The 15,447-nt window shown below is 44.3% G+C and overlaps 1 protein-coding gene across 1 annotated transcript in view; it reads right to left on the minus strand.

Annotated features, from left to right (window-relative positions):
• Ccnb2 (cyclin B2) overlaps window positions 1-14,685 on the minus strand; it is a 17,422-nt gene extending 2,737 nt beyond the window's left edge. Inside the window, exons 1-7 of the mRNA XM_013009940.1 lie at window positions 14,662-14,685; window positions 14,364-14,492; window positions 14,152-14,265; window positions 6,741-6,911; window positions 6,476-6,634; window positions 3,678-3,914; window positions 3,013-3,153 (exon numbers count right to left, since the gene is read on the minus strand). Coding sequence (XP_012865394.1) covers window positions 3,013-3,153; window positions 3,678-3,914; window positions 6,476-6,634; window positions 6,741-6,911; window positions 14,152-14,265; window positions 14,364-14,492; window positions 14,662-14,685 — 975 coding nt within the window. The remainder of the gene's footprint in view (window positions 1-3,012; window positions 3,154-3,677; window positions 3,915-6,475; window positions 6,635-6,740; window positions 6,912-14,151; window positions 14,266-14,363; window positions 14,493-14,661) is intronic.
• Window positions 14,686-15,447: the final 762 nt, after the last annotated feature.

Here is a 15,447-nt window from a genome sequence, read left to right on the forward strand (position 1 = left end):
CACTTGAGCTATAGCACCACTTCCGGTTTTCTGGTGGTTTATTGGAGGTAAGAGTTTCATGGACTTTCTTGCCCGGGCTGATTTTGAACCTCAATCCTCAGATCTCAGCCTCCTGAGTAGCTAGGATTACAAGTGTGAGCCACTGGCACCCAGCTGCCTATGAGATTCTTATTTCAAATTAACTACCAAAAAATGCTGAAGTGGCACTGTGGCTCAAGTGGTAGAGCTCTAGCTTTGAGCACAAAAGCTCAGAGACAGCACCCAGGCTGGAGGTCAAATTCCAAGACTGGTACAAAAAAAAAGAAAAAAGAAACTGTGAGTTAGGTGCTGATGTCTCAAGCCTGTAACCTTAGCTACTCAGCAGGCAGGCAGAGATCTAGAGATTCATGGTTTAAGAATGCCCAGGGGCTGGGAATGTGACTTAGTGGTAGAGTGCCTGCATAGCATGCATGAAGCCCTGGGTTCAATTCCTCAGTCCCCTATAAACAGAAAAAGCCGGAAGTGGTGCTATGGCTCAAGTGCTAGCCTTGAGCAAAAGAAGCTCAGGGACAGTGCACAGGCCCTGAGTTCTAGCCCCAGGACTGGCAGAAAAAAAAAAAAGACCAGGCAGAAAAGTCTGCAAAATATTGTTTCTAGAACCATCAGCAGACAGCAGGGCTGGAGGCATAGTTCAAATGGTTGAAGGATAAGACCCTTGTGCAGGAAGAGACACAAATTGACTTTTGCTTCAACATTTGGTGATACAATTCTGAAGGCTAACCCAGTCCCTTTCATATGCATGTTGCAACTGGCAAGCTCAACCACCATTTTGTGACATTCCCAAAAGAGATCAAGGCAACACAGATCCAGTCAGGAGGAAATAGTAAGATCATATACAAATAGTATTGCAAAAACCAACTCCCAGAAGACCAGGAGCCGAATTGTTAATAGTCTAAGAGATCAAGACAACACAGTGAAGGTGAACTGGAAGCCAAGCATGATGGCTTAAGCCTGTAATCCTAGTTATGTGTGCCAGTCCTGGGGCTTGAACTCAGGCCTGGGCACTGTAAGCTTCTTTTGCTCAAGGCTAGCACTCTACCACTTGAGCCACAGCACTACTCCTGGCCTTTTCTGTTTATGTGGTACTGAGGAATTGAACCCAGGGCTTCATACGTGCTAGGCAAGCACTCTACCACTAAGCCACATTCCTAGCACAAGATCAAGATTTGAAGAAAAGTCTGTGAGACTTTTTTTTTTGAGTCAATCAAGGGCTTGGACTCTGGGCCTGAATGCCACTTCCGGTTCCCTGAGTGGTTTATTGTGGTTTATTGGAGATAAGAGTCTCATGGACTTTCCTGCCCAGGCTGACTTTGAACTGTGATCCTCAGATCTCAGCCTCCTCAGTAGCTAGGATTACAGGCGTGAGCCACCAGTGCCTGGCTTGTGAGACTCTTGTCTCCAGTAAACTGTGTTAAAAAAAGAAAAAGCTCAAAGTGGTGTTGTGGCTCAAGTGGTAGAGCACTAGCCTTGAGCTGAAGTATGTCAGGAAAGTCCTCAAGCCCTGTGTTTAAGCCCCAGAACCCACTCAGGCACACATGTACACCCACAGTAGAAAGTTATAGAAAAGTCCTCCCATTCATTCTGTCTTCTATGGAACTCCCACAGAATATCGGTGTCCTTTTTCGTTAGTTCCCGTGTCCTTTTTGGAAAAGGAAGTAAAATATTTACATCTGCAGACTTCTTCACTAAGTGTAACTGTGCAGAGGAAGCCCCGCCCCATGCTGCCATGGCAACCTTGCAGCTAGGGATGTGTTTTCTGAAGGCCAAGGTTGTCTGGGTAAAAGGCTTTGTGATCCAGCCATGGGAGAGGATGACAGCAGACTTAGGAAGAGCCAAATCCAGGCTGTCTATACCCTTTCCTCTCTTCTTTCTCTCTTATCTCCTACAGGAGATGAGGCTGCAGAGAATGAGAATTAACTGGCTCTCCCTTGACTTACATTCCCTCTTAGGATTTCCCTGCTTTGTAGACCTGGGAGCTCCTCATCGGAATCCCAAAGAGACTTTCTATCTTAACAATCTCTGAGTCAGGTCTTGGCCTTGCTTTGTCCACTGTGCTGGCTTTTTTTAGTGGCTTTCCTCTTTCCTGACACCTCCACCATCCAACTGTTTACCATGGCATAGTCTGCAGTGTCTGAATGGTTCCCGAGTGGTTTTGTTTTGGCCACACTGAGGTTTGAACTCAGGGCCTTATGTTAGTTCCATTTGCTTGCTTTGGTGGCACTCTACCACTTGAGTCAGGCCTCCAGCATAGCTTTTTGCTGGCGAGTTTGAAAATGGAGTCACAAAGACTCTTCTGCCTGGGCTGGCTTTGAACTGGGAGCCTCAGAGTCAGCATCCTTTAGGATCTAGGATTACAGGCATGAGCTTCTGGTGTCTGGGAGGTCTTTGAACTTTTAACATTTCTCCAACAGCACTGTGAAAATGCTAACAATCATTATCCTCAAAAGGCTCACAATTGCTAGGCGCTGGTGCCTCAAGCCCTATGATCCCAGCCACACAGGAAGCTGAGATCTGAGGATCAAGGTTTGAAGCCAAATCCAAAGAGATTCTTTTTTTCATTTTGGTCAGTCGTGGGGCTTGAACTCTGGGCCTGGGAGCTGTCCCTCAGCTCTTCAGTTCAAGGCTAGCGTTCTACCACTTGAGCCACAGCACCACTTCCAGCTTTTTCTGCTTATGTGGTGCTGAGGAATTGAACCCAAGGGCTTCATGTGTGCAAGGCAAGCACTCTACCACTAAGCCACCTTCCCAGCCCCCCAAAGAGACTCTTAACCTCCAATTTCCTAGCAGAAAGCCAAAGTGGAAGTATAGCTCAAGGGATATAGTATTGTCAACCTTGAGCAGAAAAGGCAGAGTGCACAAGAGTGCACTGGGTTCAAGACCCAGTATCAGCCCATGTGCATGCACATACATAAAACTGGTCATTTATATCACGAGGATTGAAAATACAGCCTAATATCCTCTTAAATCACTCACCCATTTTCCTTGGCCCAGAACCTTTTGCGACAAGCAGGAAGCTGCAGCTGCCACCTTAGAAGGGTGGTAATGCACCATGTCATAGTCCAGGAGAGTCAGCTCCATCAAGTACTTGGCTAAAGTGTGCTGTTCCACGTCAACCTGGAAGAGACAGGGAAAAGTCCCTGTGGTTATCACTGGGGCAGAATTCTAGGGGAAGGCTGAGGAAGTGGGTTCCGCTTCACTCTCATCCTTCAACAATTGCTCATGTCCACATCAGGCAACAGACCCAGATCCCGTGGCCTTCATTCCTGACACCGCTGAGACGAGCACCAAGACTTTACGAAAGCAAGACATCAGTGGCTCACACCTGTAATCCCAGCTACTCAGGAAGGCTGAGATCTGAGGATCATTGTTCAAAGCCATGCTGGGCAGAAGAAAAGTCTGGGAGACTCCATCTCCAATTAGCCAACATAATGCTGGGCTAGAAGTGTGGCTCAGGTAGTAAGAGTGCCAAGCTGAGCAAGCCAAATGGGCCAACTTGAGATCCCCGAGTTCAAATCCCAGGACTGGCACACACACACACACACACAGTTTCCTGATGCTCTCCCCAGATCAACCAATGCTTCTAGATACTACACCAAAATTTAAAAAAATAAAATCTCCTTCAGATCTGAGGTACTTACCTCCCCGGCTTTTGATGCTCGCCTTAAGAAGTGGAGGGGCAAAGGCCGACCCAACTCAAACTTGAGTTCTTTCAAGATGAAGGTCTCCATTTCACGGATCTGGGAGCTGGTGTAAGCGTTGTCTGTGATGTACACAAAATCTTCAATATTTGGAGAAAACATCTCCTCGTATTTGGAAGCCAAGAGCAGAGCTGTAATTCCAACCAGTTGAAGCTTCTTCCGACACACTGGCTGAACCTAAGTGAACACAGACATGTCAAAAAAAGTCACACCTACGATCATGCATATGGCTCACCCCTGTAATCCTAGAGACTCAGGAGGCTGAGATTTGAGGATCATGGTTCCTGGCTTGTTTTTGTTTTTTTTTTTTTTAATTTTTTATTGTAAAGATACTATACAGAGGGTTACAGTTACATGAGTGAGGTAATGAGTACACTTCCTCTTGAACATTGTTAGCCCCTCCATTGTTTTCCCCCTACCATCCCCTCCCTCCCTCCCTTCCCCGAAGTTCTTTTTTTTTTTTTTGATTGTGATTAAGTGATTACATAATTTCTAAGTCACAATCCTGGCTTGTTTTTTAGGTACCTCAGACTTTTATTTTGTACCTGAGACTTTTGTTCTTACTTTAGCTCTTCTTACCAAAAATTACTGTACTTTCCATCTGATAGAGATTCTGCAGTGATAACCCAGAATCTCTGGCTAGCTAGGACTTTGTCATCTCTGAGGGTCATTAGTAGAATAATAGAACTATTATTATATTGTTTGGTCAAATTGGGACTTGACCTACACTCAAATGTTGACTTTAAATAAGTAAATCCTTATCTTCAAGGCTACCATTTGGTAGGTAACACACCAGTAATTTATATCCAGTATCTCTGTGTAACAGTTGATAAAAATGTTCAAGATTACTTTTACATTGCTCTTTATATTCCATCTTTTCAGTCTACCCACACACACATATACTTGCTATTTTTTTTTCTTTTCTCTCTTTTTCTTTTCTTTTTTTGTGAGGGAGGGGAAAGGTAGCACTGTGGTTTAAAATCAGAGCCTCAGACTTCCCAGGCTGGTGCTCTGCCACTTCAGCCATGGCCCCCAGATTTATATTACAAAGAAAACGAGTAAAAACAAACAAAAAACTGTGGGCTGGGAATATGACTTAATACAGTGCTTGCCTAGAATGCATGAAGCCCTGAGTTCAATTTCTCAGCACCACATAAAAAAGTTCAAAAGTGGTGCTGTGGCTCAAGTGGTAGAATGTTAGCCTTGAGCATAAGCAGCTCAGGGACAGTGCCTAGTCCCTGAGTTCAAGCAACAGGACTGGCCATAAACAAACAAACAAATAAATAAATAAATTCTGCCTAGAGAAAAATCATCCCTCGAAAAAATTTCTATGGTGATTTCAAGTCACAACTAGTTAACCAAACATCTCATTTTTTCAGATGAGGCAACCCTAAACAAATACCAAACTTCAGAAATGGTACCAGTAGGGCTGGAGAGCTGGTGTTCAAAGGTACTGCAGGCTGGTTAGCTTGGACGCCATCTGCTGGTTTATTTCATCTGAGGAAGATGGCTATTCAGTACATAGTGAGTACCCAGAATCTCAAACCCCAAAATTTTCTAACATCTCAAACACTGCATGCTTATATAGGATTCGCCCAGTAAGAAATTTCACACTTAACCCCAAGTGACATGTTGAAAGAAAACAATAAGAGCACTGAACATACTACATAAAGTTACCTTCGGATTTGCACACAGGGTGAATATAAATGAATATAGATTTAGACTTGGGCCCCGTTCCCAAACCTGGCCAAATAGCCAAATAAGATAGCCAAATGCCCCAAACTCTGAGGGGAAAAAAAAAGTCTATGCTAGATGCCAGTGACTCATGCCCAGGCTGAGATTTGAAGATCTTGGTTCAGAGCCAGCTTGGGCAGGAAAAGGCTGTGAGATTCTTCCCTGATTTTTTTTGTTTTTGTTATTTAATTGTTCACTTTATATATACATATATATATTTGTTGGTCATGGGGCCTGAACTCTGGGTCTGGGTGCTGTCCCTCAGCTCTTCAGCTCAAGGCTAGCATCTACCACTTGAGCCATAGCTCCACTTCTGACCTTTTTCTGCTTATGTGGTGCTGAGGAATCGAACCCAGGGCCTGAAGCATGCAAGGCAAGCACTCTACCACTGAGCTACCTTCCCAGCTCCAAAGTCTATGAGATTCTTATCTCCAAGTAACCACCAAAATGCTGCATGGAGCTATGGCTCAAGTGCTAGAATGTTAGCCTTGAGCACAAAACAGATCAAGGAAAGCACCCAGTCCCTGGGTTCAAGCCAGGCATAATATTTCTGATAACACTTATTTCAAATATAAGACACTCAGTGTGTATGTTTCTCTCAGTCCTTGTCTTCAACTACTCTGAGCACCTGAAGTTCTCTGGCATCTCAGATATTGACAGTTGAAGCCAGAAGCTGGTGGCTCATACTTCTAATCCTAGCTATTTAGAGGGCTGAGATCTGAGGATCTCAGTTCGAAGCCAGCCTGGACAGGAACGTCCCTGTGAGATTCTTATCCCCAATTAAGCACCAGAAAACTGGAAATAGTGCTGTGGCTCAAAGTGGTAGAGTATGAGTGTTGAGCAAAAGTGCTCAGGGACAATGCCCAGCCCCTGAGTTCAAGCCCCACAACGGGCCAAAAAGAAATAAGAAGCAACAACAACAAAAAAAAGAAATTGGTAGTTGCTTTTCCCTTCAGAGGAACCCCCGGCCCAAGTGCCATGTTCAACCTCAAATCCACACTGACCTGTAGAAACCGGTCCATGATGGCCACACACATGTAGAGCGTTTCCTGCAGCAGCCTGAACTTGGAGTGCACCTGCACCAGCCAGTCCACTAGAATGGCACGCATGCGCCCGTTGATATCTCGGCCATCCAAGAAACGTGGCTTGATGCATTGCAAAACCTGTTGGTGAAGAGTTGAGAAGATGACCAAGCGGCCCCCGCCCCTGTAGTGGCAGGCTGCCGAGGTTCCCTGAGGCTTGTGGAAGGCGGGGCCCAGGCAGACCCACCTCCAGCTGCCGCAGGTACTGGTAGATGTCCTTCACGTAGTCGCTGCACAGCTGAGGGTTCTCCCAGTCTTCGTTGTCAATGTCTTCGATTTTGCAGAGCAAAGCATCCGAAAAAGCTTGGCAGAGGTTCTCCTCCTTCATGGAGACCTCCTCAGGTGGGGGAGAAGACCCCTAAGGGAAAGCACAGGGGATCAATGCGTTCTCTCATAGATCTGAGAGCATCGTAATAGCCCACCGCCATCGCTTCTGTGTTCTGGGCTATTATTTTCTCTCTACCTGGGGGACAGGCTAAAATTATTCCGAAGAACCTCAAATACCAACATGCATCCTCACACAACAGAGGTAGCACTCAGCCAGAGGCTGGTGGCTCACATCTGTAATCCTAGCTACTCAAGAGGCTGAAATCTAAGGATTGCCACTGGAACCCAGACCAGGCAGGAAAGTCCGTGAGACTCATATCACCAATGAATTACCAGAAAAAAAGGAGGGGAGGGAAAAGGAGGAGAGTGGAGGAGAGGGAGGGAAGGGAAAGAACAGGAACAACAGCAGCTAGAGCTCAAGTCATAAGAGTGCTAGCCTTGAGCAAAAACACTCAGGGACAATGTCCAAGTTCTGACTTCGAGCCCAGGACTGGAACTAAAAATAAAAAGGTGTTCAATCAATGAAAGTACTTGACCACTTGGGTTCAGGAATTACTGGAGCTGATTACTTTAGCAGTAGCCTCCTTTGCAAGCATGAGTTTTTCAACTACTTTATTATATATTAAGAAACTAATGGGAATGTGGCTTAGTGGTAGAGTGCTTGCCTAGCATGCATGAAGCCCTAGGTTCAATTTCTCAATACTACATAAACAGAAAAAGCTGGAAATTGCGCTGTGGCTCAAGTGGTAGAGTGCTAGCCTTGAGCAAAAGAAGCTCAGAGATAGTACCCAGGCCTTGAGTTCAAGCCCCAGGACTGGCAAAAAAAAAAAAAAGAAACTAGCAAGCCAGGAACCAGTGGCTCAGCCTGTAATCCTAACTATTCAGGAGGCTGAGATCTGAGCATCATGGTTCAAAGCCAGCCTGGGCAGAAAAGCCCTGAGAGACTGTTACCTCCAATAAACTACACAAAACACCAGAAATGGAACTATGGCTCAAAGTAGTAGAGTGCAGCCCTGAGCAAAAGAGCTGAGGGACAGCCCCCAGGCCCAGAGTTCACAGACAGACAGACAGACAGACAGACAGACACACACACACACACACACGAAGGGAGGAAGGAAAGAAGGGAGAAAAAAAAAAAACAAGTAGCAAGCCAAATGCCAGTGGCTCATGCCTATAAACCTAGCTACTTAGGAGGCCAAGATCTTAGGATCACAGGTCAAAACTAGCTTGAACAGAACAGCACATGAGACTCATCTCTAACTAACCACCAAAGAAAAAAAAAAAAGCCAGAGGCTGGGAAGGTGGCTCAGTAGTAGAGTGCTTGCCTAGCATACATGAGGCCCTGGGTTCGATTCCTCAGCACCACAGAAGAAAAAGCCGGAAGTGGTGCTTTGGCTCTACTGGTAGAGTGCTAGCCTTGAGCCGAAGAGCTAAGGGACAGCGGCCAGGCCCAGAGTTCAAGCCACACAACCAACAACAACAACAAAAAGCCATAAGTGGGGCTGTGGCTAAGTACTAGAGAGGTGTCCTTGAGCAAAATAACACATTCAAACCCCAGGACCGACACAGACAAACACACAGAGACAGACACACACATACATACACAAACAAAACTAGCAACTAAAAAAAGCAAAAAGGTACATTCAAGCCTATGAATAAAATCTGAGGAAATGGCAGACTTAGCAATGGAAAGCCTGGGTCTTTATTTTTCTCAGCTGGCTGGGTTGTAATGAGAAAAAAATCACACACATTAAAATTGTGTAATGTTAGGACACCTATTCAGTAATGAAGTATAAGCTATTGCTTTGAAAAAGGAAAAAGAGGTACTTCTCAAAAATAAAACCTAGCAGGGCACTAGCAGCTCATGCCTGTAATCCTAGCTACTCAGGAGGCTGAGACTGAGGCATGACAGTTTGAAGTCAGCTGGGCAGAAAAGTTTGCTGGACTCCATTTCCAAAATAACCAGTAAAAAAACTGGGCTGCAGACATGGCTCAAGTGATAAACCTTCAGCTAAGCCAGCAAGGTGAGCAAGTAATAGGCCCTGAACTCAAGCCTTGTTAATCAAAAACTAAGGTCAATGATAATTTCCAGTCCTAAAGGGAGATACTGTAACAGTAATCAAAGGCCTTTTAGTGTGTGCTGATACATACTTATTCATTGAGATGGAGTCTCCTTTTTTGCCCACAGCTGCCTCAAACCACTACTCTTCCAAACTCTGCCTTCTAAGTAGCTAAGATTGCAGGATTAAGCCACAAAGCCTGGCCCTTAGATGCATTTTTTTTTTTTCTTTTATAAGTCCTGGGGTTGAACTCAGGGCCTGGGCACTATCCCTGAACTTCTTTTTGCTCACGGCTAGAACTCTACCACTTAAACCACAATGCTACTTCTGGCTTTTTCTAAGAATCAAACCCAGGGCTTCATGCATGCTTGGCAAGCAGTCTACCACTGAGCCACCTTCCCAGCCCTTGATGCATTTGAATAAACACACAGCTTCGGTTTAACTTTTATTTTGGGCAGGACTGGGGTTTGAACCCAGGTCCTTGTGTTTGGATCAGCAGGCTCTCAACCAGTTGAGGCATAATACGCTAGAGCTCTCTTTTGGTTTTCTAAATTTTCTTTCCTATAGGGTTCCACAGTTTGCTAGGGCTAGCCTAGACTGCAACCCTCCTAAACAGACAGACAAACATGTGCCCAGCTTTGTACTGGTTGACAAAGAGGTCTCATGAACTTTTTGGTTAAACTGATCTCAAACCACAATCCTCCCAATCTCAGCCTCCCAAGCCACCTCACCCAGTTTAAGTTTAGCTTCCCTAAGGAAATGCCTTCGGAAACTTGCCCCAGGAAGGCAATCAGTGCCAGGAAGTTTGCTTAAAGGAGTCAAAGTTATCCTGCACTTTGACCGCTGTCTTCAGTCTGGAAGGCTTGTGTACTATTCCAAAATGGAAAGATACAATAAGGATTATTTACCTCTTAGTTTAGAATTGCTTGAAAGCACGCTTTTTGGGCTCCAACATAATTTCATTATTTTAAGATCCTTTCTAAGATCCCACTCACCTGTTTAGACAAGCATCTTAGCCCTGCGGGCTAACTGTACACGCCTGTCCAGGGTAGGCCACATACCTAGGTGGTCAATCATCAAAATTGTTCAATGAAACCACCTGTGGTGGTGCCCACATATAATCCCAGCACTCTGGAGGCTAAAACAGAGGAGGACGGAGAATCCATAGAAAGTCTGGGGCTTCCATTTGTTAAGAAATGAAAGACTTGGAAAAAATTGTATTAAGTGAAGTAAGCCAAGCCCAGAGAAACATAAGCCCCATGGTTTCCCTTATTTGCAATAACTAGTATACATCTAGGACAAGCAGAGCAGGTCAAAAGCTATGTACATATGACCATATAAGATGAGGCTAAGCGAAATGAACCCCAAGAGGTTTTATCTTTGTTGCTGTTGTTTGTAGTGCACTTATAATGTATTGTGTGCTTTTTTTTGTTTGTCTGTTCTTCCCCTATGGTATAACCTGTTGTCACTGTATTTGATTCTGGTGTCCTGCATTTTGTATATACATTTTTCTAAATTGGGGAGGGAAAGGGAAATAATAAAATGTTGAAATAAGGATACAGGTTGACCCATTGTAACAATGAGATGTACAGGACGCTATGTTGAAAACAAACTTTACAGCTTGGTGGGAGGGATTGGGAGGGGTTGGGGAAAGAAGGGATGGTAGAGGAAAAAACAAAGGGGGGGGGGAGTAACAATGTTCGATAGGAAATGTACTCATTACCTTACTCATGTAACTGTAACCCCTTTGTACAGTATCTTTACAATAAAAATATTTTAAAAAATTTAAAGGAAGTCTGGGGCTACATCCTGACACCTTGTCTCAAAAATAACAGCAAGCAAGCAAGCATCAACCAATCCTACAACTTATAAATGAGTCACACACAGAAAGACAAACACTGAATAATCTCCCAGCTTGTGAGAATTTCAATCTCACAGAATTTGTGGGTACAGTGGTGGTCCCAGAAGATGACAAATGGGCACCCCATTATGCTACATAGGATCCAGGTGCTAGGGTGCTCATACACAGCAATGCACAGTACATTTCCAAAAACAAGCTAGGAAAGGATGCTGAGAATACACCAGAAAATACCAAATTTGAACATCATACTATGTATATGCATTTCAAAACCTCATACAACTTCCCTGGATTTTTGGGGGGTTTTTTAGGTCTAAGACTGGGACTCGAACTCGGTACCTAATGCTTTTGCTCATTGGTTCACACTATCATCTGAGCCATGCCTCCAACTCCAACTTCCCCATTAATAAGCACAATTTTCATATACCAGTACATAAAACAAAATGGAGACATGTCACTCTACATCTTCCTTTAAAAATGGAGGGACAAAGGGTGAACAAATGCAGCAGTGGTACTCACTGGACACTGGATAGACAACTTGTGGGTGGGGATGGGAGGGAAAAACTGGGAAGAGAGGGAAGGAGTGACAGTGTGTAAAAAGAAATGTACTCTTGGGGCTGGGAAGGTGGCTCAGTGGTAGAGCACTTGCCTTGCATGCATGAGGCCCTGGGTTCGATTCCTCAGCACCACAGAAGCAGAAAAAAGCCGAAAGTGGCGCTGTGGCTCAAGTGGTAGAGTGCTAGCCTTGAGCTGAAGAGCTGAGGGACAGTGCCCAAGCCCAGAGTTCAGACCCCACGACCGGACCCCCCCCAAAAAAAGAAATGTACTCTTTACAAGACTTATGTAAGTATAACCTGTGTGTACATCACACTTATAATAACAAAAAAATTTAATGTGTGTATATGTCATATATTTTATAGTGAATTTCATATTAAATATTTAATATTAAATCCTGCTAGAATTACAGGCATGAGCCAGCAGTGCCTGGCTTCACTCTTTGTTTTTCTTTGCTGGATGTAGGGCCTGAACTCTGGCCTGAGCACTGTCCCTCAGCTCTTAAACTCAAGGCTAGGGCTCTACCACTTGAGCCACAGCGCCACTTCCAGCTTTTTCTGTTTATGTAGTGCTGAGGAACTGAACCCAGGGCCTCATGCATGCAAGGCAAACACTCTACCACTGAACCACCTTCCCAGCCCCTTCACTCTCTTTTTTTTGGTCGGTCATGGGGCTTGAACTCTGGGCCTGGGCGCTGTCCCTCAGCTCTTCAGCTCAAGGCTAGCGCTCTACCACTTGAGCCACAGCACCACTTTCGGCTTTTTTTTTTCTTGCTTATGTGGTGCTGAGGAATCGAACCCAGGGCCTCATGCATGCAAGGCAAGTGCTCTACCACTGAGCCATCTTCCCAGCCCCCTTCACTCTCTTTTCATAGTTGTTTGATTCTTGATGATCAAAGTAACCAGAAACAGTAGTACAGGTTTATAATACTTACATTTAGGCTGGGAATGCAGCTCAGTGGTAGAATGCTTGCCTAGCATGCATGAAGCCCTGGGTTTAATTCCTCAGTACCACATACACAGAAAAGGCCAGAAGTGGTGCTGTAGCTCAAGTGGCACAGTACTAGCTTTGAATACAAAAGTTCAGGGATAGTCAGGCCCTGGGGGCTCATGCCTGTAATCCTAGCTACTTAGGAGGCTGAGATGTGAGGATTGTAATTCAAAGCCAGCCGGGGCAGGAAAGTCCATGAGACCCATCTCCAATAAACCAACAGAAAACCAGAAGTGGTGCTGTAGATCAAATGGTAGTGAGCTGAAGAGCTCAGGGACAGTGTCCAGGCCCAGAGTTCAAGCCTTATCATCATCACCACCACCACCACCACCAACAACAACAACAAAAAGTTCAGGGACATCACTCAGGGCCTGGGTTGAAGCCCTAGGACCAGCATGGAAAAAAAAAAAGAAAGAAAACCAGTCAAAGAAATTATAAATAACAGAACTCTAGCATTAGCCAGGCATCAATGGCTCATACCCATAATCCTTGCAACTAAGCAAGCAGAGACCTAAGAACGATGCTTTGGAGCCAGCCCGGACAGACAAATCCCAGACACTCTTACCTACAAATAACCATTAAAAAGCTGGAAGTGGAGTGCTAGGAAGGTGGCTCAGTGGTAGAGTGCTTGCCTCGAATGCATGAGGCCCAGAGTTCGATAACTCGGCACCACATAAGCAGAAAAAGCCGGAAGTGGCACTGTGGCTTAAGTCATAGAGTGCTAGCCTTGACTGAAGAGCTGAGGGACAGCGCCTAGGCCCAGCGTTCAGGCCCCATGACTGACAAAAAATTTTTTTAAAAAGCTAGATGTGAAGGTGTGGCTCAAATGATAGATTACCAGCCAGGAGTGAAAAAAAACAAGTGAGAGCATGAGGCCCTATTTTCAGCCCCAGTAATAGCACCAAGAAGAAAAAAAAAGTATTTTGGTTTTACATTTTCAAATCATGGGCTTCTAACTATGAGCAAGGTCATTTTTACAGTGGGTTATTTTCATCAAACTCACCAAATTTTACTCAGATCATTAGATGTGGTTATTATCATTATGGAAGATGGCAAACTTAAATAGTGTATGTCTATGTATGAATATATATACATACATACACACACATATATTTTTCTTTTTTTTACTATTTTCTTTTATTTAATTTTATTTTATTTGTGAACATACTGTACAGAGGGGTTACAATTGCATGGGCAGGATAATGCGTACATTTCTTACCAAGCATTGCAGCCACATATATTTTTCCTGTTTGCCAGTCCTGGGGCTTGAACCCAGAGCCTGGACATTGCCCCTGAGCATCACTGTGCTCAAGGCTAGAGCTCCACCACTTGAGCCACAGCACCACTTCCGTCCTTTTCAGTTTCTGTGGTACTGAGGAATCGAACCCAGGGCTTCATGCATGCTAGGCAAGCACTCTACCACATTCCCAGCCCCACCTTTCTTTCCCCCTATTTCCTTCACTGTTGCTTCAAATCATAGCTATAACTTTTGTAATCCTAGCTACTCAGGAGGTTGAGATCTGAGGATTATGATTCAAAGCCAGTCTGGGAAGGAAAGTCCTCATGAGACTCTAACCACCAGAAAACCAGAAGTGGCACTGTGGCTCAAATTGGTAGAGCACTAGCCTTGAGCAGGAAAGCTCAAGGACAGTGCCCAGACCCTGAGTTCAAGCCTCATGACCTCCTTCCCACCCCTCTCAAACAAAAACCCCAAAAATTTAAAAGCAGAGTGCAGAGAAGGACTCCTCTAGTGTAGCTAAGCCCAAGCCAGGCAATCAGGTATGTTCTGTGAACTGGGAACTTCCTACCTTTGGGGCCAACATTTCCATCTGCACTGGTTTCACAGAGGCCGTAGGTTTCAGATGTTTGTTGACATTGGTTGCTTTGGCGGGTTGAATGGGCACTTTGGTGTTCTGAGCTTTCTAGAAAGAAGAGAGAAACACATGTAGAGCAAGACAGCCAAGCATCATCTTTGATGGCACACAGAACCAGCATCAATTGTCCGCACAATTGATGTTACCTTAGCTGCCTGTGCCCCTCTGGTGGTCACTCGATTCCCAATTTCTTCTAAAACCGTGCGTCTAACAGTCACATGGCTCTTAGCTTTCAGATTAACACCTGTGTCAATATTCTCCAACTCAGTGGACACCTAAAAAAAGGAGAAAAAAAAAACAGAAAAAGAAACCCTGTTAATACAATTTAAAAGACTTGGTTAATGTCAGATATTCCACTTGAGAAATGTGTTGGGCACTGTGAATATGATCAAATTAGTTTGCAAAAGGAATTGAAGGTACATTTATTAGTGACTAACAACATACCTCTAAATTAGGAAAATTATTCATTTACTTTATAATAAAGATCCTTACATTTCAAACCTTTTCTGCCAAAACTATTACGAGTATTCAAGTAGGCCCATAAAAGGATCTCAAAGGATTCCCAAATAAATGACTGTCTCAAGTGGTGCTGTGGCTCAAGTGGTAGAGCGCTCGCCTTGAGCTGAAGAGTACAAGGACAGCACCCAAGCCCAGAGTTCAAGCCCCATGACAAAAAAAAAAAAAAAAGATGACAAATAAATGACTGTCTCATATTACTGTAGATTTCTAAAGTCATCTAGCTAAAAGCTATTATATACAAAGACTGGTAACATGTATATTTAAGATGAAAACCAAAAGGCTGTAACAAGTTATTGAACAGCCTGGTTGTTTAAAATCCCAATGTTTGAAAATCTAAAATAGCTTTGAATATTATATTGTTCTACACATTGGGGGTTTTTGTTTTTTGTTATGGTCGGTTGTGGGGCTTAAACTCTGGGCCTGGACACTGTCCCTCAGCTCTTCAGCTCAAAACTAGCACTCCACCAGTTGAGCCACAGCACCATTTCCAGTTTTCTGGTGGTTTATTGGAGATGCCCAGGCTAGTTTTGAACCACAATCCTCAGATCTCAGCCTTCTGAGTAGCTAGGATTATAGGTGTGGGCTACAGGCACCTAGCTACACATTTTTTTTTTTTTTGTGAAAATACTGTATAGAGGGGTTACAATTACATGGGCAAGATAATGAGTACATTTCTTATCAAGCATTGTAGCCTCCTCCTTTGTTTCCCCT

The sequence above is a fragment of the Dipodomys ordii genome, unplaced genomic scaffold, assembly GCF_000151885.1.
Source record: "Dipodomys ordii isolate 6190 unplaced genomic scaffold, Dord_2.0 Scaffold11, whole genome shotgun sequence".
NCBI lineage: Eukaryota > Metazoa > Chordata > Mammalia > Rodentia > Heteromyidae > Dipodomys > Dipodomys ordii.